Genomic DNA, 27,494 nt, shown 5'->3' on the forward strand with positions numbered 1-27,494 from the left:
TACGCTATTTCTTTTCCTTGAGTCCTAAATGTAAGTTTGTGCTGACTAAAGATTATTGGGTATTGCAGGTAATGTAGTGAAAGTGAAAACACTTTTTGAATCTGCCACAGATTGGTTGGTACTCTCATAATACTCTGGTACTCTGTTCGCAGTTATGAAAACAACATGCAAGATACGTCTGGCATTCTAGTAATGTGCTTATGTCTCCCTAGCTCAGTGTTGTCTAATATATTAACACCAGCCCCATATAGTGTACTGGGTATCCCAAAGTGACTAATTGCATTTCTGATTAAAAGGTGAGTATGAGACACCATGGTTAGTCATGTGATTTCAATGCTCATAATCGCACAGTGTATGTGTTATTATTCTCTTCCAATTTTCATGTCCATTGAAGTTGATGTGAGTTCAAGCACTTTGCAAGAGATTGTTCATTACATCACTCATTAACCTGGCTGGCCTCCCAACTCCCACTCTCTGTAAGTCTGAGCTCATCTAAAACTCTGCTCCCCATATCCTAACTCGCACCAAGCCCTGTTCACCTATCACCCCTGATTTTGTTGACCTACACTTGCTTCTGGCCCAACAATAGCTGAGTTTTAAGATTCTCATTCTTGTTTTCGAATCCCTCTGTGGACTCACCCTTCCTTATCTCTGTAATCTCGTCCTACAGCCCTCTGAGATCTCTGCCCTCCTATAATTCCACCCTCTTCTACATCCTGATTTTCATTGCCCCATCCATAGTGACCATGCTTTCAACTGCCTAAGCTTCCTCCCTAAACCTCTCCATCTCTCCACTTCTTTAAGGCACTCCTTACCTCTTTGATCAAGCTTTTCATCACCTGACCTGGTATCTCCTGATGCAGTTCAGTTAAAGGTGCTATGTAAAATCAACATATTGTCATTGTTGCTGTACGCACCCAGTTCATCTGTCTGAAATTGGCAAGAAATTTTAACAATACAAATTGAAATTATTTTGAACCCTTTCAAACAAGCTGTGCAATCAAACTCTCAGTAGGCCACTGTTTTCCACATTCTGGCCTACACGCAGATTGCCCCGACCAATGGGAAAGGACCAACGGCCAAATACACTGTCACACCTGTTGTTTTTCTTCTGTTCTGTTCTTCTGTTCTGTTCTTCTGTTCTTTGGGGAAGCCACCCCAAAATAGAAACAGCAGCAAGCACCTAGGGCAAAAGATATTCCTGAGGAGAATCTGTATTAGAAATGGGCCACAAAAATGGTACATTACAAAGCAGAGGTAGTGGGTGTAGATTGTGACTTTGTGGAATAGTGTAAAGTGGGTGCAAGCAAATTGGCAGCTCATTCTACATTGTTCCTGTTTGGAAATAAAACTCAGGTGAGATATCAATAGGCTGCCAACAATAGTATGGTTGTTACTGGAAAAGTAATCCAGTGGCCTAGACCAATAATCCTGGTTAAAATCCCACCATGGCAGTTTAAGAATATTGTTTAGAGAAGGAAACCTGCCATCCTTACTCGGCCTGGCCTATACGTGCCCCCAGTCCTGCACTATTGTGATTGACTCTGAGCTGCCCTCTGAAGTGGGCTAGCAAGGTATTCAGTCATATCAAATCAGAAGAGCTAGGTATTAGTAATAAATACTGGTTTTTGCAGTGATGCCCCCATTTTGAGAATTAACAGGGGAACCAAGAAAAGGATATTCAGTTATTGATGGGAGTACAGAGAAGTACTTAAGGGAATGACTTATCAGGAAAGACGTTGAAGACAGAAGACTGTGAGGGGCTAAGCGTTTTTCTTTATTCTTTCACGGGATGTGGGCGGCACTGGCAAGGCCAGCAATTATATTGTCCATCCTTTATTAAAACAATGAATGATTTGGACAAATGGGGTTCAAATAAGTATTGTTATGCTTTGTACAGAATTTAAGAACAAAGCTCAAATTTACAAATGAAGGACAACGAAAGGAAATAGTAAATTTAGGAGGGACTTCTTTTTTAGTGATAGAGAGGTTCATTTTTCGAACCCCCTCGAATGGAACAAGAAACCTTTAATGAGTTTCTCGGAAGAACTAGGTAAGCCCTTGTCAACAAACGGGATTCAGGGTTATTGGAACCTTGGGAATAAATGGGAATACAATTATAAACTCATGGGATGGTTGCAGCACGGAAGGCGGCCAATCGGCCTGTGAGTCCATGCTAGCTCTCTGTCAGAGCTACTCAGCTGGTCCCACACCCGGCCTTTTCATTGTAGCCCTGCAAATCTTTTCTCTTTCGATAATTATTCAAATAGTTACTTTAGATTGGTGGGCTAATTGGAGTAATGGTCTTCTCCTGCTTAAAACAGTTACTCTTTGATTCAATGAAAATCTCACTTAAAGGTGCTGAATTTAATGCAATAAAAATTGGTTTAAAAAAAAACAACAAAATGAAAGAAATCTTATGCATACTTTGTATATAATTTAAGTACGAATGATAAACATTGCAAAACATTACTTGAACCACAGTTGGAGCATTGTGACTGTTATGTATTTGCCAGGTTGTTGTATATCTTATTTATCTCAAAGTGTGCAGAGATGACTCTAGGTCTAGATCCAAACAGTTTATTTGCAGAACTTTAAAACATCCTAGAACTTATGGGAGCTTCAACGTACACACGCGCATACACATGCGCGCATACACATGCACACACACACACATGCACACGGTCTTTGCAGGGAGCCCCCAGTCCTTTTGAGAATTTTCTCAGATTTCTTAACCCTCTAGCTCCACCTACATGCTTAAGCAATCAAGCAAGCGTACAAAGTTCAATTACTAGACTCGCATAATCAAACACAGATAAAACAAACCATTGAACACTATAGTGATCAGTTTTTGGCAGCCATTATGGAAAGAATTTTAGTAGAATAGGCTACAGCATAGATTAATCAAAATCTTACCTCAATTGGAAAAACTTTAGCTATGTGGAGAATCTTACAATACTGAAACTATTTCCACTGGTACAGAGAAGATTAAGAGGAAATTTAATAAATGCTTTTAAATTACAGAAGCTTTTCGTGAAGTGACTAGGGAAAGGCTAATACGTCTTTTTGGGAAATTGGTGGCAAGGGATCATCAGCAACATACCCTCTTTTCTGTGGAGTGTGGGGGCAATTTGTTTAAGTGCATGGCCCCTTTAATTTTTTTGTATTTACTAAAGAAGCTGACTTGTGCACAGCCTGTACAGGGATATTTTGGTTGTTGCGTGCCTGCATAGATTAGGAAAAACAGTAAGGAAGCGAGGAGATAAGTTGAAATGTTTTTTATGCAAGACGGTTGTTGCCAAATAGAATGTGTTGCCGTGTACTGGGAGTGGTTGTAACAGACACCATTGCACCTGAGGGAAAATATGATAAACGTTTGAAGGAGAGGAAGATATTAGCCTTTGGGGACAATGTGAAGCAGTGGAATTTGTTAAGGAGACAGCACAGATATGATGAGCTGAATGGCCTCTTCTATAAACTTTGGAAACTGTAAATGATAAACACTAAAGTATATTGCTGCATAAATATTTACAGGGCATTGTATAGAGCTTATCTTAAATGATGCAGGACTTGTTATACATCTAATTGAGAGCCCTATTCCTTTGGTAAACTTTTAAAAACCTCCCCAAATTGGCAGCCTTGCTGAATTGTTCTGGCATCTCCTGGACAATGCCGCAAGCAAATCAGGAAAAAAAATCAAAGTGGCAATTTGTGTTTTCTTTCTCATTTTCTTAAAACATATTTGTTTAATTGGATTTCAGTATATTGGAGATGGGACATAAGGCTGCTTAAAGTAATGAGGAGTCTGTTCATTCATTGATAGGAGCTGGAGAGGGATGCATCTCAGGGGACAATGTGTGGAGTGACCAATGGAAGAGGGGTGGGGTAGGAATAGATGGCAACAGGAGGTCATGTGATGAAACTTCCTAGCAACCCTACTCCCCTTGTGCTGTTAGTTGTTACTTTTCTTGGAAAGGAAGCAAATAAGCATGGGTGCCATTTCAAACAAGAGCACATTGGTTGGTAAGGAACTGCTGTTAAGGACTGTGTTTAAATTGCTGTAAATTAGAAAAATGCATTACCTTTAAAGAAGTAGCTAATACTTGGATTTAAGTGAGAAACACCAGGAATAAGGGAAAGTCAAGGCCAGTATAATAAAGTAATATAAATAAACCAAAGTGAAATATAGCTAAGACATGGCAGGACAGCTCAGTTGAGTGGAATGTGTGTCCTGTGTTATGGCACAACGATAGTAAATGCTGAGCTGCTCAAATCCCAGAGGGAAACTTGAAACAGCTGCCACAACTGTTTTACAATTTGTACTTTATTTTGAGATGTGTGCCTTGAATTGAGTAGCAATGATCTCACCAAGACTTGGAGGTTTTTTTTTTACAAAACTAACAAACATTTATTAATAGAAGAAAAGATTTTAAGCACATACATAGGTCTACAAATTACCACTATAATAGCTCCCAACTCTCCTAATTAATCTAGCTCACAGTTACACCTCCGTTAAGGCAACAGTAAAACAAAGTACATTTAAACAGACCCAGGCAAAGCACACAATACCTGGACAGTGATATTCAAAATGAATTCTCTTAGCTTTGGTTCCTGTAGGCAACAACTTAATGCACAGAGGCTGGAGGCTTTTCACACTTGTGTTAGATCTTAGAATGACTTCACCCTTACACATAACCTCATCTCCTTTATACATGTTTCTGCCTTTTTAATGTAAATTCCATTGTTCCAATATGTCTCTGCAACTTTACTTTTTCCATAATATAAATCTTTCATTGTACTCATATTATCAGTAACCTTTGGGGAAAATAAACACACTGTTTGGCTTAACTCCTTATGGCTAAGTATAACATCTTACCAGCACTTTGAAATTCAAATTACTCTGCTTTATCTAAAAATGTAAATGTTCCTCACACCTCACATTCTAAAACTTCAGCCATGTTTACGTATTTAGTATTTCAAACCTAGCTTCCCTTCTGATAACTCAAAAGCTCCAGACCAACTATCTGCAATTCAGTTAAATCCCACCCACCACACACCCACACCTACACACAGAGAAACTAATTGTCATGAAGTTATTAATGTATATAATATTATTGGAAAAGATTTTTCCTTTAAAATAGAGGTTTAGTCTGTGGGTTTGTTTTAATTTGACTAAAGCCAGCTAGTCAGGGTGCTTTGATGTGTACTAGTTTAGATATGTAAGAGAGATAGTGTGCATTTGCATTTTTTGAATAGAGCATTCAAGAAGTGGGATGAAAAATGATACCTATCTAGCAGATACCAAGCCATATGTTTATATTACTAGTAAGAATGGTACTATGAAAGGGGTTTTATTGTTAGAGAGGTTTAATTCAGAGGTTGTTGATACAATGAGAATTAACATTCAATGGGATGGTAGGTATAACTTCGGCAGTTTTTGGGTGTGCAGAGCAGAGGCAATGTAAGATCAAATGGCAGCTGTAAGCCTCCAACTGCCTCCACACAAACTAAAGTGAAAATAATCTTATTTTGAATTCATAAGATGAAAATGCTTTGCCGAGTGTTTGGTTAAATCCAAGGGTTGCTGTTGCCTTAATGGAGATTAGTTTGGGAATTTGTTAAAAATTATGATAGTAGTAATTTGTAGCCATGTGTATATATATTTTAACCTGTGTATATTAATAAAATGTTTAATTTAGTTTAATGTAAAACCTCAAGAATTGTGGCCTGATTCCTGAATTCAGAGTCGCATCTCAAACATAACACTTAAATTATAGGTTATGACAGTTGTTTAAAGTTTCCCTCTGGGATTTTTAAATAACTCTGCTTTACCAACTGCATCGTTCATAACACTAATCCAAACCCCACTATTAACCTACCTTTGCAATAAATCACAATAATATTACGAAAATTATTATATTTTCATGATGCCTGTAATATGTAGGAAGTCATGGACACTATCAGTGCCCTAGACAACCTAGACAGGGGGATGTGGTCCTGCGGTCAGAATTTAGAGAGCTACGTTGAAAATTAGCCAGCAGGACCTCAAATGTAGTAATCTCCGGATTAATCTCAGTGCCACGTGCCAGTGAGCACAGAAATAGGAGGATAAGGCATAAGAATGGGATTTAGATTCTTGAGGCACTGGGACTGGCACCTGGGGAGATGACACCTGTACAAGCCAGACGGGTTGCACCTGAACAGAGCTGGGACTGAGTTCCTTGCGGGATGTTTTGCTAGTGCTGTTGGGACAGCTTTAAACTAACTCAGCAGGCGTATGGAAACCAGGAGAGAACATTGGAGAGGAATACCAGGGTACACACAATACTGGAAGAGACAGATAGCACTAGTATAGAGAATAGTAAGTTAATAGGTGGAGTCGGAGTAAGGGAGAAAGTCATGAAGTCTAAATCGGGTTATACTGCATGTATGTGAACGTACGGAGCATTGTAAATAAGATTGGGGAGTTACAAGCGTAAATTGCCATGTGGAAATATGATGTTGTGGCGATAACAGAGATCTGGCTCAAGGAAGGGCAGCACTGGGTGTTAAATATTCCTGGGTGCAAGGTGTTCAGGAGAGACAGAAAAGGAGGAGGGTGGCAGTATCGGTTAAGGAGAGCCTTGCAGTGCTGGAGAAAGAGGATGCCCCAGAGGGTTCAAGGACAGAATCAATTTGGCTAGAGCTAAGGAACAAAAAGGGTGTAATTGCATTGCTCGGTGTAGTCTATAGACTGCCAAATAGTGGGAAGTGTGTAGAGGAACAAATCTACAGGGAAACTACAGAGCGATGCAGACCTTATAGAGTAGTTATAATAGAGGACTTTAAATACTTGAATGTAGACTGGGACAGTGGTAGTGTAATGGACATGGGGCAAGAGTTCCTAGAGTGTGTTCAGGAGAATTTTCTACAGCAGTATTTGTCTAGTCCAAGAAGAAAGGAGGCACTGCTAGACCTGGTTCTTGGAAATGAGGTGGGTCAAGTAGATCAAGTGTCAGTGGGAGAACATTTAGGAGACAGTGATCATTATATTGTAAGCCTTAGGATGATGGTAAAAAAGGACAATGTGCAACCCAGAGTAAGAATAATTAACTGGGGGAGAGTTGACTTAAATGGGGCAAGAACGGAGCTGGGTCAGATAGATTGGAACCAAAGGTTGGTGGGAAAAACTAGCTGAATAATGGGCTACCCCAAAGAAGAAATGGTTCGGGCACAGTCAAGGTTTATTACCTCAAAAGGAAAAGGCAGGGCATACAAATCCAGAGCTCACTGGATGAAAAAGGAGATTGAAATTAAGAGAAAGAAGAAAACGTATGCTTATGACAGGTGTCAGGTTGAAAACACAACTGAAAACCAAGCAGAATGCAGAAGGTTCAGAGGGGAGGTGAAAAAGCAAATAAGAGAAGCAAAGAGGGATTATGAGAAAAGACTGGCAGCCAACATAAAGAGGAATCCCAAAATCTTCTATCGGCACACAAATAGTAAGAGGGTGGTAAAAGGAGGAGTAGGGCCAATTCGGGACCAAAAAGGGGATTTACACATGGAGGCAGGGGGCATGGCTAAGGTGTTAAATGAATACTTTGTGTCTGTCTTTACCAAACAAGCAGATGCTACCGAGGCCACAGTGACAGAGGAGGAAACTCTGTCACTAGAAGGGCTCAAAATTGATAAGGAGGAAGTGTGGGATAAGCTGTCGGCACTTAAAGTTGACAAGGCACCAGGACTGGATGAGATGCATCGAAGGATTTTGAAGGAAGCAAGGGTGGAAATTGCAAGGGCGCTGGTCATAATCTTTCAGTCTTCCCTAGACTCAGGGGAGGTGCCAGAGGACAGGAGAGTTGCAAACATTACGCCCTTGTTCAAAAAAAGGTTGTAAGGATAAGCCTAGCAATTACAGGCTGGTCAGTTTAACTTCAGTGGTGGGGAAGCTTCTAGAGACAATTATTCAGGATAGAATTAGTAGTCACATGGGAAAATATGGGTTGATTATGAAGAGCCTAAAGGGAAAATCATGTTTAACTAATTTTCTGGAGTTTTCTTGAAGAGGTAACAGAGAGGGTAGATAAGGGTAACGTTGCTAATCTGGTGTACATGCTCTTTCAAAAAGCATTCGATACAGTGCCACATGACAGACTTGTGAGAAAAGTTATGGCTCATGGAATAAAAGGGACAATAGCAACATGGATACAAAATTGGCTGAATAATAGGAAACAGAGGCTAATAGTCAATGGATGCTTTTCAGGCTGGAGGAAGGTTTGTAGTGGAGTTCCCCAGGGGTCGGTATTGGGACCCTTGCTTTTCCTGATATATATTAATGATCTAGATCTTTGTGTTCCACGGACAATCTCGAGCTTTGCAAATGATACAAAACTTGGAAGCATTGTAAATTGTGAGGAGGACAGTATAGAACTTCAAAAGGATATAGACAAGTTGGTGGAGTGGGCAGATAGATGGCAGATGAAGTTCAATGTGGAGAAGTGTGAGGTGATGCATTTTGGTAGGAATAACATGGAGACGCAATATGAAGTAAGGGGTACAATTCTTAAGGGTGTGCAGAAGCAGAGGGACCTGGGTGTATACATGCATAGATCATTGAAGGTGGCAGGACAGGTGGAGAGAGCAGTTAATAAAGCATACAGTATCCTGGGATTTATTAATAGTAGCATTGAGTACAAGAGCAGGGAGGTTGTGATGAGCTTATAAAAGACATTATAAGTAAGACCTCCGCTGGAGTATTGTGTAAAGTTCTGGGCGCCACACTATAGAAAGGATGTGAACACATTGGAAAGAGTGCAGAAGAGGTTTACGAGAATGGTTCCAGGGATGAGATATTTGAGTTATGAAGATAGATTGGAGAGGTTGGGACTGTTCTCCTTGGAGAGAAGAAGGCTAAGAGGAGATTTGATAGAGGGGTTCAAAATCATGAGGCGGCTGGATAGAGTAGATAGGGAGAAAATGTTCCCACTTGTAAAAGGAGCGAGAACGAAAGGGCACAGATTTAAAGTGATTTGCAAAAGGAGCAAATATGACGTGAGAAAAAACTTTTTCACACAATGAGTGGTTCGGGTCTGGAATACGCTGCCTGGAAGTATGGTGGAGGCAGGTTCAATCGAGGTATTCAAGAGGGCATTAGATAATTATTTAAATAGAAACCATGCGCTGAGTCATGGGGAAAACGCAGGAGAATGGCACTGAGTCATAATGCTCATTTGGAGAGCCGGTGCGGACATGATGGGCCGAATGGCCTCCTTCTGCGTTATAACAATTCTGTGATTCTCAACGTAAAACTTTGTTTCTGTATTCATGGGAAGGGACCATTTTAGGTGTCGGTCCACCTATTTCAAATGGAAGAACAAAAATAACTCCACAGCTTCAGAGTTCCTTCCTAGATTTTATAACTGGGTGTAATTTTAAGTTGGGGTTGAGTTCTGGGAAAAACTAAACAGCACATATGTTTGTTTTTTATTCGTTCTCTGGATTTTGTGGTATGCTGCTTGTTTCAGTTTAAAGATAAAAGAACTGCAAGTGCATTATCAGTTGGTGGCAGTCACGTCTGTGAGCGAGAAAGTTATGGGTTCAAGTCCCACTCCAGAGAATCATTATCTGGGTTGACACGCTGATGCATTACTGAAGGAGTAATTTTACAGAAGCACTGTAGGAGGTGTTGTCTTTCAGATGTAATATTAAACTGTGGCCCTATCTGTCCTCTCAGACGAATGTTAAAGGTGCCATGGCCCTTTTCAAAGAAGAAACAGGAGACCTGTCCCGCTGTCCTAATATTTACCCCTCGACGAATATAAAATATCTGGTCATTTATCTCATTGCTGTTTGTAGGATTTTGCTATGTTTCAAGCTAGCTGTTGTGTTTCCCCACATTACAGCAGTGGCTACACCTCAAAAGTACTTCATTCACTGAGAAGGATTTGGAGATATCATGAGTTAGTGAAAAGTTATATATAAATGCAAGTCTTTCCATTGAACACTCAAATGTGATTTTGGAAGGTATTGGGAGGATTCTATTTTCCGTGTAAGACAGTAGTTATCAATGATATTATGACTGTTTTATACCTTAACCAATAGGGTATATCTGAGAATGGACTTTATTGTTTCACTGGTGAGCTGCACTATTTAAATAGAGGGGCCATGTAGAAAAGTCTTAGCCAAATTTGGATGTCCTGAGAAGTAAATCTGATATAGCAGTTTCACGATGGAATGATGGCTAGAGTCACTGATTGTGGTGAATATACTGACCCCTTTGACATAACAAGAGGTGTGAAGCAGGGTGTGTCATGGCCCCTGTGCTCTTCAGCTTATTCTTTGCTACCTTACTTTTTGGGAATTTGGAAATATTGATTGAATGTACAGCTTATCCAGAACAGAAGGCAACCTCTTCAAGCCGAGATGACTGAAATCCTCAACTAAAGTATCAGAGATGATGGTATGGGAATTGCTGTTTGCAAATAACTGTGCCTTTGTATCATACTGTGAGTATGGTCTGTCCTGTCCTCATACATGAAGAGTAAATAGTTGGACAAGGCACCAGAGTGCAGCTGAAATCTGGCACTCTGTGACTTCAGGAGAGATTGAAGTGGGGGTTGCAAGGTGCAAGGAAGTTTCAATATATCATGGTGAACCACTTAATATCATCTTTCACTGTGGAAGTGGTCAAGGCTCCATATTTTACTGAAACAGTAGCAGACCCAACCATCTGAATAATGCTCTTTGACTAGTAGAATGATGAGAGCAGTTCTGTCTGCTGTCTGAACTCCTTGCTGTAGCTACTTAAATTATATTTATCTTTGAATGTATGGATCTTCACTGATAATTTTAAACTTTCACATGCTGTGTCCATTAATATAGTTCAATTTCAACTAAATTTTCATCACTGGAGTCATATGCAGATAGAAAACTGCATGGATGAGGGTCCAATGCACACCAATGTGCAAACTGAATTGGTGCATCCTCTTTCTGTAATAGAGGTGGTAGTTTATTTGGATGTGCTTGGATGTGAAGTAGAAAATTCAACATTTTAAAGGACCTGCCTTTCACAGCCTCAGAATGCCCCTAAGTGCTTTTTTAACGTGTAGTCATTGCTGTATTTTAGGAAACAGGGTTGTTAAGTTGTGCACAGTAAGGTCCCACAATCAGTAATAAGGTAAATGACCAGAAAGTCTGATTTAGTGATGGTAATTGAGGGATAAATATTGATCAGGACAGTCTTACCCAGAGCACAAACACTATCTACCACTGCACAAACAATACAAAGAGACTGAGCCTCTCTTACATGCTATGTAAAAGGTTATCAGTGCAGAAAAATTGGCAGAAGTTAGAAGCTATCGTACTGCAGTAATGAACATCAAGAAAAGCTCAGTGATGCACATTTAATACCTTTTGTGCCTCATAAAAGAATATTGTCTCACAGTAATAATGCTCTTTGGGATGCATCATGATCATAAAAGAGCAAATGCCTCTTATGTTTTGACGTGCAATCTGCTTTGCTACATAAAATTTTATTATTTTTTTCCAGCAGTGGAGTAAAATGGCCGACTGCAAAGCCGAGACAGACCAACTCTCTGCCAAGGTTCAGAGTGACCGGGTAAAGGGGAAAGTAGCCAAACGGCGCATATCTGATTCAAATGGCACTGACGAGGGAGCTACTACGCTCGATGAGATCAGTGCGCTCGAAGAGGCCTTTAGAAAATTTGCCATTCATGGAGACACGAGAGCCACGGGAAGAGAGTTGAATGGCAAAAATTGGTCAAAACTGTGTAAAGACTGCAATGTCACTGACGGGAAGAATGTGACGATCACAGATGTTGACATTGTGTTTTCCAAAGTCAAGTATGTCCTTCATCTGCTGTTCAGCCAATGGGCGATCGCTTTTTCTTTGAACTGTCATTTTCATCTCCAACTGTCCTCGCCTGAAGTAATCTTTTTCTTTTTTTAAGCAAAGTATTTTAATGTTATGATTGATTTAACGCAGCACAGAGATGGACCCTGTTTCAGGAGCTACTCAACTTGCCATAATCTAACATAAAGTTTCTTGTATGACCTACAAAAGGAAACCCATGGGACAGAGGATCCGGTGATGGTTTATACTGTCTTTTAGGATCTGGTGGGACCTTGTGCAAAAATTGTTGGACTCGGCTGTTTTTGTGTTGATCCTCTTCCACCCAGAAATTTTAAGACTTGCCACCATCTTGGTGCAAAAATAAACTGCCGGCTTGGTCATGTTGGCTGAAAGAGGATTAAAGTTACAGCAGAGTCCAAGTTCCACAGCCCGTGGACTTTAGTTTTTTGTAGGCTGGTGATTTCTGTGGGCAACAGCTGCAGAACAGGCATTGTTCATGTGAAGTTCCTTTGTGATCGTGACACGGGTCTTAACCTGTTAGTTTCAAATAGGTCAAAGCCTTGGTACGAGGGGAATTGCCTTAGGTGATCGGCTGCTAATGTTACTGACAACAAATCCTAGGCATATATTTTTTGACCATGTAAAGCTTGTTCTGTATGAACTGAAGGGCCAGTGAGATTTGGGCATGGCCTATGGTTCTCAATCTTTTCATTCATCACTTCCCAGTCTTCAGATTTGCAATTGTAGGGATCTCAGTGGAGTGAAGAGGAATGTTCAAAGTGAAACAAACACAGAAAATGCTGGAAAAACTCAGCAGGTCTGACAGCATCTGTGGAGAGAGAAACAGAGTTGACGTTTTGAGTCTGTATGACCCTTCTTCCGTTGAGTCCGTATGACCCTTCTCCTGAAGACTGGAAACATCAACTCTGTTTCTCTCTCCACAGATGCTGTCAGACCTGCTGAATTTTACCAGCATTTTCTGTGTTTGTTTCAGTTTTCCAGCATCCACAGTGTTTTGCTTTTATCTTAATGTTCAAAATGAACTGGGTTTGAGGCATTTTGAATAGTGGGTATGATTATTTTTGCTTCTATTTCACAATGGGTGTCTGCTGTGTCCTTTCTGAATAATTCTGTTGGCACAGTGACCACTCAGTTTTAATTTAAATTAAATTAAAACTTTATATTCATCTGGTGTCACAAATCGGCCTTTACTGCCCATCTCTAGATTTGTCGGGCAGAACTCACCAAATTTACCTCATAATGCTTATTGGCTAATAGTTCACAAATGTGCTTTGGGGAAGGAAGCCTGCATCCTTACCTGGTCTGGTCTACATGTGACTTCAGACTCACCAATGTGGTTGACTGTTGACTGCTTAACCAAGTCACTCAGTTGTATCGGACCGTTGGACGAAATAATCACATGGTGCACATTGGTTCTAGAAAGTGGCCCACCACTAACAACTTCTCTTGATGACTGGAGATGGGTAATAAATGCCGGCCATTCCAGCAACATCCACATCCTGCTAATGAATAAAAAGATTAGTACGTACCATGATTGACTTTGAACTGAAACAAACCAGGCACGCTTCAGCTTCAGGAAGATCAGGGGAAATAGTAGAGATTACACCCCGCTCCCAATGCTTTTTTTCAATATTATTTTAATGGGAATGTCCAGTTGCCCATTGCCTCTCTGTCGGCCATTTTATGTAGCTTATGTTTGGGTACAATTTTGAATTTTCTTTTATTTCGCTCATTGTATTATTAGGTTTCTCTTTTTGCCCGTGCTCATTTTAACCTTTCAGTCGATTTGAGTCCTGAGTGGAGGAAAAAATTGTGGCCAAAAACAAAATACTCTGGAGGCTGTAAATCTGAAATAAAAACAGGAAATACTGGAAACACTCAACAGGCTAGGCAGCATCAGTGGAAAGAGAAACAGAGTTAATGGTCTGGATTACACACTCTCCCTTGCAGATGGGTTTGGAGGGGGGGGATGCCACATAAATTCCACTGGGAGTCCTGCCTGCTGTATACCTGCCAGCCCCATCCCCACTGTAATTTTATCAGCAGCGGGAGTACTGCCATTGGGCCAATAGAGCCCCTTAAGTGGGCAAATAATGCCCTCTTAAGGGATTCATCCCACTACTGCCAGGATTTAACCTAGGTTGGGAGAGACCCATGCCAAGCGCCAAGCCCAGCAGGTTTTCCTGTATGGCCTGATGGCAGGCAAGCAGGGGATTCCCTCTTTAATGGATCTCTGAGCCTATTGGAAGGTCCCACCCAAGGTGTTATACACCGCCCCCACCCCCCGCCCAGGTTACCCACTGCCCATGGCTTCTCAAACCTTGGATCCCAACCCCCTTGCTGGTGCCAGTTTGGCACCTGGGAATATCCCCGACTCACCTGCTGGGTTGAATCCAGCACAGCTTGCCTCCTCACTAGCCACTGTTCCTGGTGCTGCTGATGGTACTGGAGTGCCGCCAGCCTCTTGATTGACCAGCAGCTCTCTGAGATGGGACTTCTTGATCCTCCTGACCTCCTTTCCAGACTATTAATGGCAATTGACTGGTGGCGGGGGGGAAGATGAAGATCATAGAATCTGGCACCCTGTATAATTCAGTCCAATGTTTCAGTTTGATGATGTTTCATCAGAACTGTGTTGGTTTTTAGGGGTTTATTTTGAACCCACCTGTAATACTAATGGGATAAAGTCAGAACAAGTTTATCAAGTTTTCAGGTAAAATATAGTAAAGAAATCAGACAAAGGTTAGCAGTCTAACACAGGCTATTTACTTCCTGCAGTATGGCTGGAGGGAGAGTGCACGATGATTTATCTTCTTGCAGCTTTTGGTCTTCAAGCTCCCATGTCTCTTATTTTCTCGTTTCTAGTTTGCTCCACCATGCAAGCCTACCCTCTCTTACCCTGATTCTTGTCCAATTGATGCCTCCCTCACCCCAACCATCTTCAGCTCTGTGTTTGAGCATTCTTTCCTTGGCCAACCAAGTATCTTTAACGTGTGCATCGCACCATTACATAATGTTTTTCACATCCTTCTTTTGTTTGACTGCCTCTTATCTCAAGACTCCAAGGTCTTATCTCATTGAGGGGCCTAGGCTAATCCTGTGTTTCTACACAAACAGGTAATTCCCACAGACAGAACTGAGGGCCAGAATTTTTCCGCCGGCGAGTTGGGGGTGGGATGAGGTTTCATGTCTGTTTTTAAAAAACTATAATAAACTTTGTGATATTTATTAACATGTCCCATCTCGTGTGACATTGTCACATGGGGGGGACATGTTAATAATTTTTTTATTTTTCTATTTTTTAAGTTTATAAATCTTTCAGCGCTCTCCCTGAGACAGCACTTAGTCTCAGGGAGCTGTGCGCTCTTTCGCGCACATGCACGAAAGAGCACACTTTGACAGTTGGGAAATCCCTCCCCCCCCCCCCGCGCACAGGAAGCGCATAGCGCTTCCCGTCGGGTGGCCCGCTGGGTGGGCCTTAATTGGCCTGCCCACTCAAAATGGCGGCGGGGCCCATTTCGGCATCAAGGGCAAAATTCTGCCCAAGGTCTCAGTTTTTTTCCGCAAATAAGCTCTTCTTAAAACTTGACCTAATTTTCCCATGGTCCCACTACTTTGACATCTTTTCAATACTGTGTCCTATTTTTAAGTTTTCCCACTCTAATATTCTGCAAAGATGGGTATCTAATAAAGTCAAGTGTTAGTCTGTTGTAAAGTTAGATTTGAACAATTATTATTCTTGTTAGCAACCTAATAGCCTTACAACTGGAGGAAGTTAGGGAGTTAACAGCTTTAACCAAGTACATAACAAGGAAAGGAGAGTGGTGAGGGTGTAGTGTCCCGGTTGGGGGAGGCAGGGAGGAAAGATGAAGAGGGAAAGGTCTGTAATATGGTGGAAGGCAAGAATAATGACACAGGAATGATGGTGCAAGGCAAAAGGGGCTTGTAATAGAACGTATATAGAAACAAAAGATTGAATCGGAGGAGGTGTAAATAGTAACAGCCGAATCATCTGTGTAAAAAAAAATGGGAGCAGTAGTCATAATCTAACTTTGTTGAACTCAATGCTGTTGAGGCCGGAAAACTGTGATGTCCCTAATCGAAAGGTGGGGTGCGGTTCCTTGAACTTCCATTCATCTTCTTTGGGACAGCGTAGGAGGCCGAGGACAGAAAGATCAGAGTGGGTTGGAAAGAATTGTGCACCAGCCCTTTGTGTGAAGGCAAATAGTTTCTGCATCAATGATTAAATTTGACAGGTAAATAGAATTCTTGGTTTACTGAGTAGAATACCAGGAAAGCCAGTAATATAGTATGTTGCTTTAGTTTTCTGCAGTAAAATACCACAGGATTTTAGCTGGGATTTTCCAAAGGGTTTGGAACAAGACCTACTACAAGAAAGGCTGTCAGTGAAGGGTCACTACTTTAGTTATCTTTAGAAGTGCTTTACGCACTTGTGGTCACTCAACACGTCATTTTGAATGAAGACTTGAGCTTTATCCTGTGCCAAACCCACAAAACCTCTACAGAGAGCAGTGATTCACTTTGTTTTAGACACTTTATGTGAATGGAGCTCTTTTGAAGAAATTGTATTATGGCAGTAAATTTTTATAGCAGCATGAATCTCACTGAACAGACCTTGGCCAGAACATTAATCTGATTTAGTTATGTGTAGATATGTATTTAAAATTGCATTATGAGCCACTGAAGTTGATTTTAAAAATGTCATAGAGGCAACCCAATAAGTAAGAGGACTGCCCTGCCCCTGGAAGATATACTCGAAACGCATGTGTGTACTGAATTGTCAACACATTTACTATGTTCAGAAGGTTGCTGTAATGACCTACTCTCAGACAAGAGAATTTTCCAGGCTCCTGACACCCGCTCCATCTCACTACACGCTATATCTGGTCATTTTGAGATGATATACAGTGGGTTTTTTTGTCAGATGTGTTTTGAGCATTCCTTTCAGTGTTAGTAATTCCAGTTAAAGCTAATGTCTTGTGAATAATAGAAAAGGTCCCTCTTTTTTGTGATTTTCCTTCAGTGATAACCTGCCGCCTGCACCTGTTGGCCTTCAAGTGGAAAGTTATGCCAATTGCCATCTAATTTCAGAATTTAAGAAATCCGAATATTGGAGACGATGTTGTGTAATGCTGTACTATGGTATGAAGTGGTGCAGTATGTATCTCATCGTAGCTAAAGTTGGCAGATTAGAATGTCATGTCTTGTTGTCCAGGGCTTTGACAGTTGCTAGACTCCTGTGCGTGCTCATCCTCGGACTCATTGCTCGACTCATCATGTGCATCCAGAGCAACTACATCCACGTCTTCCTTGTCCATTGCGTCGCCCCTTTCCAGCGCCAGATTGTGGAGAGCGCAGCATGCAACCACTACCAGCGACACACAATCTGGGGGGTATTGTGATGCGCACCCTGAGCGGTCCAGGCATTGGAAGCGCATCTTGAGAAGGCCGATGGTTCTCTCCACCGCAGCCCTTGTGGAGGCGTGGCTCCTATAGTACCGCTGCTCAGCCTCTGTTCTTGGATGCAGAGTGGCGTCATGAGTCATTTTTTGAGGGGATAGCCCTTGTCACCCAGCAGCCATCCATCCATCCGGGCTGAAGCACTGAAGAGCGGTGGCACCTGGGAGTGTCTGAGGATGTAAATGTCATGGGAGCTGCCTGGGTACCTTGCACAGACTTGTAGAATCTGCATCCTGTGATCACACACTATCTGCACATTCATGGAGTGGAAGCCCTTCCTGTTGACCAAGGCACCGGGCTCACCTGCTCCATTGCACCCTGGACGCGGGGGAAGACAGCAATGGCTGCGAAGCCTCTGGCTCGCTCTGTCTGACTGGCATCGTCCCAGCGGTAGTGGATGAAAGTCAATGCACGCCTGAACAGAGCATCTGTCACCTGCTTGACACAAGTGTGGACAGCTGATTGGGAGACTACGCAGAGATCACCCACCGACCCCTGGAAAGGGCTAGAGGCATAGGAGTTGAGGGCAGCTGTGACCTTTAGAGCCACTGGCATGGGGTGTCCACCCACACAGTTTGTAGAAATCTTAGGGCCTATCATCTGACAGATATAGTTGACTGTCTCCCTTGAGAGACGAAGCCTCCTTTGGCATTGGACCTCAGACATATTGAGGTAGCTGCTTCGCTGCCTGTAAACCCTGGCAGCAGGATATTGGCATCTTCTGCAGCCCCTTCCGCCTTGCACTTCCTGTTGGCCCTGCTCCCCTTGTGCCTGCACCTTTCCTCCCAAAGGTGACTCCCCTGGAGACTGTATGTGGTCTCCTGGCCTCCTCCCACTTCCGGCCCTCCCTTCCTCCACAGAGGAGGTGCCTCCAGTGGAGAGCACAACTCCCATTCCCAGGCTAAGGGAAGGCTTCCTGAAAGCTGCAGGCCCCAAAAATGATTTCTACTGTAGAGTCCTGACCAAGGCTTTTACTCCTGTGCTAGCAGCTGGTATGAGTTTTGAAGTCTTCCTGCTCACTCCGGCAAGTAAAAGTTACTTTCACACTTAAGTACCTCAAGCATCACATTCGTAATCCCACTCACCCCTCTTATCCCGCCTTGGATGAGGTTTATACAAATGTCTCCTACCCGCCTGCCCGTTGTGCCTGTGCGACATCCTGAAGATTGCACAGGCTGTGAAAAATCGAGATCAATTGCTGCCTCAAGGGCCTTAACTGGTCTGTTAATTGATGGCGGGTGTGCATCTGAACTTATACTGCCTTCCCAAATATCATGATGGCGCACGGTGACGTCGCGACGCTCGCCCAATGTCACCGCGCGTCATTTTACGCGCAGGTGTGCGGGGCCCGCCCCCGCACGCCAATGGGAAAATTCTGGCCTGTATCTATTTCTGTCACCCCCTTGGGCAGCGCATTCCACACTTCAATCCATAAGCTTGAAAATCAGAGTTGAAGGCCCTAAACACCAGAGACAATAGCATGTAATTTTATTGTACATACTTGAACTCATAGTACTAGCATTTTAACCATTCGTGTTACATCTGTGTTATATGTTGTGTTGGAGCTGAAAAGGCTGAAGAGAGATTTAGTAGAGATGTTCAAAATTATGTAGGGAAATAAAGAGAAGCTGTTTCCATTGGCAAGAGGGTCATAGACTAGAGCATGCAGGTTTAAGAGAAATGGACCAAAGGGGAGAGGAGAAGAAATGGTTTCATGCAGCAAGTTATGGTGATCCGGAATGCACTGCTTGAAAGGATGGTGGAAGCAGATTCAACAGTAACTCTCAAGAGGGAATTGGATACATGCTTGAAAGGGAAAAATTTGTAGTGCTATAGGGAAAGAATATGGGGGAATGAGATGAATTGGATGTGACCAAGAATGAGGGGGTTACAGTTCTAACCAGAAAACTTGTAAAACCAGGATATGTTTCAACAGTGCTGAGATAGTTAAGTTGTGACCTGAAAGCTCTTCATAATCTTGTGGTCCTCTATGATAGGGTAAATAGTGATCGATTGTTGCTACTGGGTCAGTTAGCATAAGGAGCAGCACAAATTTCGGACACTGACCACAAAAAAGGGGAGGTCGGAAAAAGCTTTCTTTACACAAAGAATGATTAGACTATAAAATTTCTGCCACAAGCCATTATTGAAATACATACTTTTTAAAGGGGAATCGGTTGCTTGAAAAAGAGGAATATTAAAAGATAAAGGGTGTGTGCAGGAGCGTAGAACTGGTTGAGGTGATTTGTTGAGAGAAAAACTGCAACGTAGGTGGGGATTTTCCGGACCCACCGTGGGAGATTTGGCGGCTCAGCCATAAGTCCATTGACTTTCGGTGGGACCGGACGATCCCAGAGGCAGGCAGGGCTACAAAATCCCACCCATAGTCTTGACAAGCTGATTGCTCTGCTTCGTGCTGTAATGTTCTATAATTCTATGGTGCTGGAGTAGAGTAGAGGGAGCTTTCCTCTGCATCCTAAACTGCTGTACGTGAGCTGAACTACTTGATGCTCAATGTGATGCAAAAATGTTGGATGTCCTGCCATTAAGACCCTTGCTTTGATGAGCACAAATAAGGTTTTTTTTTTAATGGCTTTCTGGTAAGTATCAGTCCTGGGCAGTGTAGTTGAACCTGTGAATCCAGCCCTCCTTTAAAAGGTAGATGTCTTATTTTAAAACGAGGGCAGAATTTTATCTTAGGGTGGTGTGGCACCTGCCCTCCGATGTAAAAGTTGGTGGTGAGCCCGTCTCCGCTTGGCTGGCTCGCCATTTTACGGCTGTCGGGCCACTAATTGGCTCAAGGCAGGCCTTCCGCCCTCATCTGACAGCAAGTCCCGCATCTGACAGCTGCTGGGCAATCAGACAACTTTCAAATCTCTCGTCCCAGCAGCGCCACTGGGAGAATTGGCCACTGTTGGAACTGCAGGTAATTTCGAAGAGGAGCTACCAATGGAGCCTGGACTTAGAGTTAAGTCTGGGATCTCACCAGTGAGGGGATGGGGGGAGGGGGGGCTGGGTGTGGTGTAAAATTCCGGCCCATATTTTGCAATAAAGCTTACTCTTTAAATTCAGACCATTTTTATATTATGGGAAAGGAATAGAAAATTGCATTTATATAGTGCCTTACATGGCCTCAGGTCATCCCAATCCATTTTGCAGCCATGAAATACTTCTTTAAAGTGTATTCTCTGTTATAATGTAACATGGCAGCTAATCTGCGCACAGCAGGATCCCATACGCAGCAATGTGATTGAGAGCAGATCATCTGTTTTTAGGCGTTAGTTGAGAGATAAATGTTTGTTTGGGCCAAGTGTCTGTGTGTTTGAAGATAGTTAATATAAGGGAGACAACACCAATCTCTGGTTGCTGACATTTGGCAATCGAACTGCTCACTGAAAGCGCAAAACTCAAGCCATTGGACTCTACAAAATGGATCCAAACTCTGCTCATGGCTGTAGTTATTACTGCAGGTATATACTAAAACAGATAGATATTATCAGCATCTCTTGGTCCATTGCTGCTCAGGTTACTGAAGCTTTATTTGGATAGTACAACACATGGGCTTTGCTTGTTAGAATTGCAAAACCCACTTCCAAATGCAAGCATGCCCATTGTGCATTAAACAAATTCTGCATCCAGGTTAGTTTTACTTTTTGATTAGACTGTTGGTTATTTAGAAATTAGGAAATATAGGAAAATTAAGTGTCCTTTGGATTTACCCACAGCTGGCAGAACAACCAGATCATCGCTTCCTCAAAAGCTACCTTTACAATTGATTATTCTACCCACACCCCCTTCGTGTGGAACATTATATCCTGGCTTGCCTCTTTGTCTTCCCCTGTCCCAGCTCTGAACGTTAGGAATGGCAGTGGGTCATTCAGCCCCTTCCACCATTCAGTTAAATCCATGGCTGACCTGTGACTCAATCCCATTTAGCCATCTTTGCTTTATATTCCTTGTTACCCTCACCTAACAAAATCTATTGATCTCCACCTTGAATGCTCTACATGTCCACCATCCACAACCTTTTGGGGGAGAGAGTTCTGGATTTCCACTACCCTTTATGTGAAGAGGTTTTTCCTGAATTCACTCCTAAATGGCCTAGCCTGAATTTCAAGTCTCTGTTACCTTGTTCTGGATTCCTCCCCCACAACACCCCCACCAGAAGAAACAGTTTCTCCATATCTACCTAATCAAATTCCTTTATCATTTTAAACACCTCAATTAGATCACCGCTCAATCTTCCACACTCGAGGGAATACAAACCAAGCTTATACGACCTGACTTCATAATTTATGATGGGAGCTTTGACAGGATAGGGGTTGAACCAAAGGCCTACACCTACTTGAACATTAACACAACTGTAAAAGGAACAGAGGGTCATTGTTATATTACCCATTTCTAGGCCCCAGAGCATCACCCAGGGTTCATATTGATGGGCCTTTATGTTAGAAGGCTTCCTTTGATGCCCATTTGAAATTTCACACTGAGACTATAGTCCAATAAAGAAATTCTGTTGTCTTGTAACTATACCTAAATCAGCTGTTGCACTGGAGGAATTCAACTATGACTTTGTTTATAACACATGTACATTCTTCTTCATGGATGAATGTTGGAGCCAAGATTCTGAAAGGAAAATTAGCATATCAGCAGTAAATAGAGTCTTTCTGAAGCCAGACAGTGTCTGATGAATTGCTGTTTTCAGAGTGATGCTTCCTGAGTACATTTAGCAGTCTTTGCATTAACGTCAATCGCTGATGGCAGGAAGGCAATAGGGTGCAAGTTCTCTGACTGTCTTCTGTTTCACCTAGGAGCTAATAACAGTCCTTTCCATGACTTAAGTAATTGTGATGTGAGTTTTTTCATACCTTACTTTAGCACTGATCTGAATGATCTCATTTCTAAGTGATGGTACATCCCTTAACATTCTTTATTTGTTTTATCTTGATTATGGTCCCATTGATCCAAAGCCACCACATAGAAACAGATTAGTGTCCTTCATCTTTGGTTATGAATTGCTAGTATTTTGACTCATTGCAGATACTTAGAAAGAATGAAAAGACTGTGGATCATATAGGGCCCTTCACGACCCCCGGAAACAAAAACATTTCTGGTAATTGCTCTACCCTACGATAAAATACGTTTTATTCTACGAACACAATGGTCCAGAACTTCTGCTCCCAAGGGGAGGGTTGTACCCTAGAGGTAGCCCAGAAGCTGGGGCACCCACTTGAAGTCCCCACGCAAGGACTACACGGTAATTGCCTGGGAAGTTTAAACTTCTAATGGGCAATTACCCTGCACTGGGAACCATCCAGAACTCCAATTTAAATTTAAAACCTTCCCGACTAAACCCTCAACCCCCTGAATGTCCTACCCCACCCCAGACTTCCTTCCCACCCCACTCCACCCCACCCTCCTGACTGATCACCTGAGCTCCCCGAACCATCCTACCCTGTCCCGACCTATCCTACCCTCCCCACCCGACCCATCCTACGTCCCCACTGACCACGTTACCACTGCACCCTCAAAGTGACTGGAACCTTGAAACTTACCTGCTTTACGGCAGCTAGTGCTGTAAAAAGGAGGCGTGGCTTCACTCCCCTCGAAGCTGCTGCCCTGAACAGAAGAACGGCGGGAGCCAGTGCTCTGAACGTTTCCCAATAGGCCTGTGTCAGAAGGTCAGGCAAGAAATGTGCAGCTCCTAAATAAGGTAAGTGAAAAGGATTGCCCCTCCTCATGAGCTCTGGCCCAATCTTATACTAAGTTTACGACTTTGATTATGTTTCAACTTATACCCAAGGAAGCAGTGGCCTGTGCCTGACTTTAGTGTTGGAGTTTCTTAGTTTCTTCCCCAAGCTCTTTCTCTGTGCACATGTGAAGTATTTTTCTAGTGCTTTGTGACATCCTGAAGTAATGAAAGGCACTATATAAATGCAAGTCATTAGAAATCTCAAAGGAAACAAATGTTTGCATTTCGCACTAATACTGTATAACATTCAATCTCCCGGCTTTGCACGTGGGGAGTCGAGATCAAGTGTAGTAATCGGATATGGTAGGGTTAGAAGATGGGGATAATTGGTCAAGGGTGTTGTATTTACATTATGAATCTCTATGTCCACATATATAATGGAAACTGACTTTGAAAACATGTCATGTTGCAATCACAACCTCTTGTTAGTGGTGGCATTGCAGGACCTCCGCTGGTGGAAGACTGTAATTACAGCGTGACTGCTTACACAGGCAATTCCCATTTTAATTGTGGACATGAGAATTTATAATGGCAAAAATTTGACAGGAAATGCACACAGACCTAGATGTGCAACAGAAGGGTCAAAGAAGATAATTTTTGCTGCACAATGGCAAATTAAATATCTACATTGATTTTTCACAAATATTACAACGAATAATAAATTTCCAATGAATGTGAAGATATAATCACACAACATTTACAAAGCACCTTTAATGCAGAAAAACACCCCGATGTACTCCACAGGAGCATTATCAGACAAGATTTGACACCTGGGCAGTTCAGGGAATAGGGCTAGTGGCCATAAACTTAGCAAAGAGATTTGTTTTAAGGAACACCTTAAAGAGGGAGAGGCAGAGAGGTTTAGGAAGAGAATTCCAGAGTTTAGGGCCTAGAAACTAGGCCACTAATGGTGGAGCGATGGAAATAAGATGTATGAGAAGTCAGAATTGGAGAAATGCAGATATCTCTGAGGGTTGTAGGGTTTAGAGAGAGAGAGTGGAGCAAGGCCATAGCAAGAATTGAAAATTAGGAAAAGAATTTTAAAATAGGGGTGTTACTGGACAGGAAACTAATGTAGATCATCAAGCACTGGTGGAGGGGTGGGGGGGGGGGGCGCTGCAGGGGGTGTTGGGTGAAGAGGACCTAGTGCAAGTCTGGATATGGGTAGCAGAATTTTGGATGAGCTGAAGTGTAATACAGGGTGTTACTCACCAGATTATCGATCAGCCCACCTCCAGGTGAAGCAAGGCCAGGTAGAATTTTGAGAATTTCTGCTTTTTTAAAAATCTTGGAACCTTTAACTTTTGTATATATAACCTGACTTTTTATTTAAAATGAATATTCTGACATGAGGCTGTATCCTTCATTAGCCTCAAATATTTATCTAAGAAGACAGCTTTGTAAATAATTTACAGTTTGAATTGATACATAGTGAACTAGGATTCTGCCTACTCTCCTGTGGAACTTGGGCTTCAGACTAATTCAAACAGATAGGATCAAAACCTTCGTCTGATGAAGATGAGGATTAAGTCAAATATAATTTTTAAAAATCTGTAACTTCTTCTCCTATGTTCCTCCATCTTGACCCCCATCTTGAGATGATCTCTGAGGAGGTGAAATTAAAATTTTTAAAAAATCTCTGGGCACAGCTGCAGAGCCATCCCTGTGGAGGGGAAACCACCACCACCACCACCACCAACAACAACCCCCCCCCCACCCCCACATACACACACACACAGGATGGCTGGTGACAGTGGCTCCAGTGGTTGGGGGAGGGGGGTGAAAACCGGAGGCTTCAATTTTAAAATGTTCTCCCAATCCTGCCTGCAAGTCCCCCTCAATGCGGCTGGAAAGATTCGGCCCTTAAAGAGCAGCTGCAATGGGCTGAATGGCCTCCTTCTGTGCTGCAAGGTTCTATGAAACTCAAATGGCCACTCAAAACCATCTCAACCTCAAGATGTATCATTGCCATGCAGCACACTTCAGATTGCATTGCTCTACACCTTGTATCAATATATGGATAGCATCTCATGATTAGTGATTAGTTCGCTGTTCTTTGCTTATTTTTTGCAAGCTAAGGTTTCATGGTGAACAACATAAATTGTTGATTGGCCATGTAAGGATAACACAAGTTATAAAAGCTGTCTTATATTCTAATGTTCACAGTAAGTACAGTCCATGTAAACCAGTTGGCAACCTGTTGTCAGACACACCGCACTCTGAAACCAACTAACACATGCCACCCCAGACAGATGCTATGGATCTCTTATCGACTCCTGCCCCCCAAATGCTTTTCACACTGTGAGCCAACCAGTTTCACTGAACTCCGTCTTTCACATGAGGGTTTCCAATCTCCACTCTCCGAGGAATCGCTTTGGAATCTTCTCCCAAACTGCCACTTTCTCTCAGACACCTTCCACAAGGGTCCATATGCAGGGTTTCGAACTCTCCTTCTGATGTTCCTCTCCCCTTGGTCACCACATGCATTCAAGCTTCCTTCCGCACACTCTATCCCACTGACTCAGCTGTCAACAGTACACCACTGCTTCACATAGCATAGCAAAGAGTTACAGACCTTCAGTTGCTTCTTTGGACCTTCTGGCCTCTTGTAAGTTATTCTCACTTTAAATCTGCTTTCTGCAACTTTTATCTCTTTAAATATGAAGCTTGGAGCTTTTCTCTTTGCCGCTCACTCTTAACTTCACTTAACAGCACTTTTCTAGGTTCCTGTCCTTCCCTTTGACTAGTAGGTCTGCTTGAGACTTTCTCCTGTTCCACTCCTCTGGATTTTGGGGTCTTTTGTTTAGTTTTGGACTGGCTATCTGTGTCATTTATTCAAGTCTCTCCTGGCAGCTACTTTCAAAAACACAACTCAAACAGCTTCCAAATTTAAACTGCTGTTTCTAGTTTCTTCTGTGTGTCTGTGGGAGGGACCTGCCTCTCTGGACCCCTGTTGCTAGGCAACAGACCAGTTTCTCTACTCTTGTTTGTTTAACTTAGCTGCAACAGTGATAAAACTCTCATAAGAAATGCAGGCACCTTTTAAAGTGAAACTAAAACTCAATTTGATCTTTTCTTAACACACAGATACAGAAATACAAATCAAATTTAAACATTAAAGCTAAAACTCATTCCTAACACCCACAAATACAAATATAACTTACTTAAACTACTTCTATTTCCTAACAAATGCCTACATTTAAAGTACTTCATTTGGGATGTCCTGAGGTGGTGACAGGCGCTACAGAAATACAAGTTCTTTCATTATGTGCCACTTGATTTGGCCAGAAAGGTTATTAAAGGTTTATCTTGCAGGCAAATACCACATCTCCAATACACAGGGGCTGTTAATTTCTGGAATTTACACTGAAATAAAACCTGAGACCACTAAAGATCAAAACATTTGATTAAAGCATTGTGGAAGGCTGACACTTAACCTTGCTACTCAGGTCAGGGGAGGGAGAGATTCTACCAAAAATAGAATCAACTTGGTCTCATCAACTCAAAACATATATCACAAAATGTGCTGCGTATTTCTGGTAGGATTGTCCGCTGACTCCCCCTGTTTCCTGACTCCTCCATCTATCGCTGCTTGTAACTCACCCCAGACCATGCATTCATTCCTCAATCAACATCAATATTGAGGAACTTCAGAGACCATGGAGTAAATTTTGTAAAAGATTGCATGCTGAAAAATCACAGGAACCTGTTTAATCAGAAACATTCCCTAGATTGTCTTTCTAATGTCTACGGATTTGTATTCCAGGGCAAAATCTTTTAGGACTATCACCTTTGACCAGTTTAAGGATGCTCTTGAAGAGCTTGCAGAGAAGAGATTTAAAGGGAAAACCAAGGAAGAAGCAATCCAGGAGATTCACAAGTTAATTGAAGGAAAGTTCCCCGTCGTTGCAGGCATAACAGTATGTCACGAGCTTGTTTGTTTACTCACTGCTGCATGACATAACCAATACACAACAGACAGTGCCCCATAAGGGCAAGTAACCCAGCAGCTGCATAAGGAATTGCCTGTGCTCTCCTTATATCCAGGGGATGTTTAGCAGCAGATCATCGCACAACAGTTATTTCAATAGCAAGTCAGTGCGTGACGACAGGATTTCACAGTGTTTATTTTGGTTGAATGTGTTTGGTTGAACGTATTAAAAACGCCAAGACTGTTAGGCTTAGCAAAAAAACACCGACGAGATTTCATCCCAACAGGATGCAGTTTTCAGAAAAAAAGTCCCTTCCAGTTTGAATTTTTTTCCCTTTATTCATTTATTGCCCATCCCTGGTGACCCTGAGAAGGTGGTGACAGACCTCCATAAGCAATTTGATACAACTGAGTGACTTGTTAGATCACTTCAGAGGTTAGATGAGAGTTAACCACGT

The 27,494-nt window shown here is 42.3% G+C and overlaps 1 protein-coding gene across 2 annotated transcripts in view; it reads left to right on the top strand.

Moving 5' to 3' along the window:
- tppp (tubulin polymerization promoting protein) overlaps positions 1-27,494 on the top strand; it is a 49,845-nt gene that overhangs the window by 15,866 nt on the left and 6,485 nt on the right. The window contains exons 2-3 of one of the 2 annotated variants that reach the window (XM_078539450.1): positions 11,528-11,841; positions 26,872-27,025. In XM_078539450.1, the coding sequence (XP_078395576.1) occupies positions 11,540-11,841; positions 26,872-27,025 (456 nt within the window). In that variant the 5' untranslated portion in view covers positions 11,528-11,539. The remainder of the gene's footprint in view (positions 1-11,527; positions 11,842-26,871; positions 27,026-27,494) is intronic. The other variant, XM_078539451.1, reaches the window with a different exon arrangement.

Source organism: Cetorhinus maximus, chromosome 3 (assembly GCF_964194155.1).
Source record: "Cetorhinus maximus chromosome 3, sCetMax3.hap1.1, whole genome shotgun sequence".
Taxonomy (NCBI): Eukaryota; Metazoa; Chordata; class Chondrichthyes; order Lamniformes; family Cetorhinidae; genus Cetorhinus; species Cetorhinus maximus.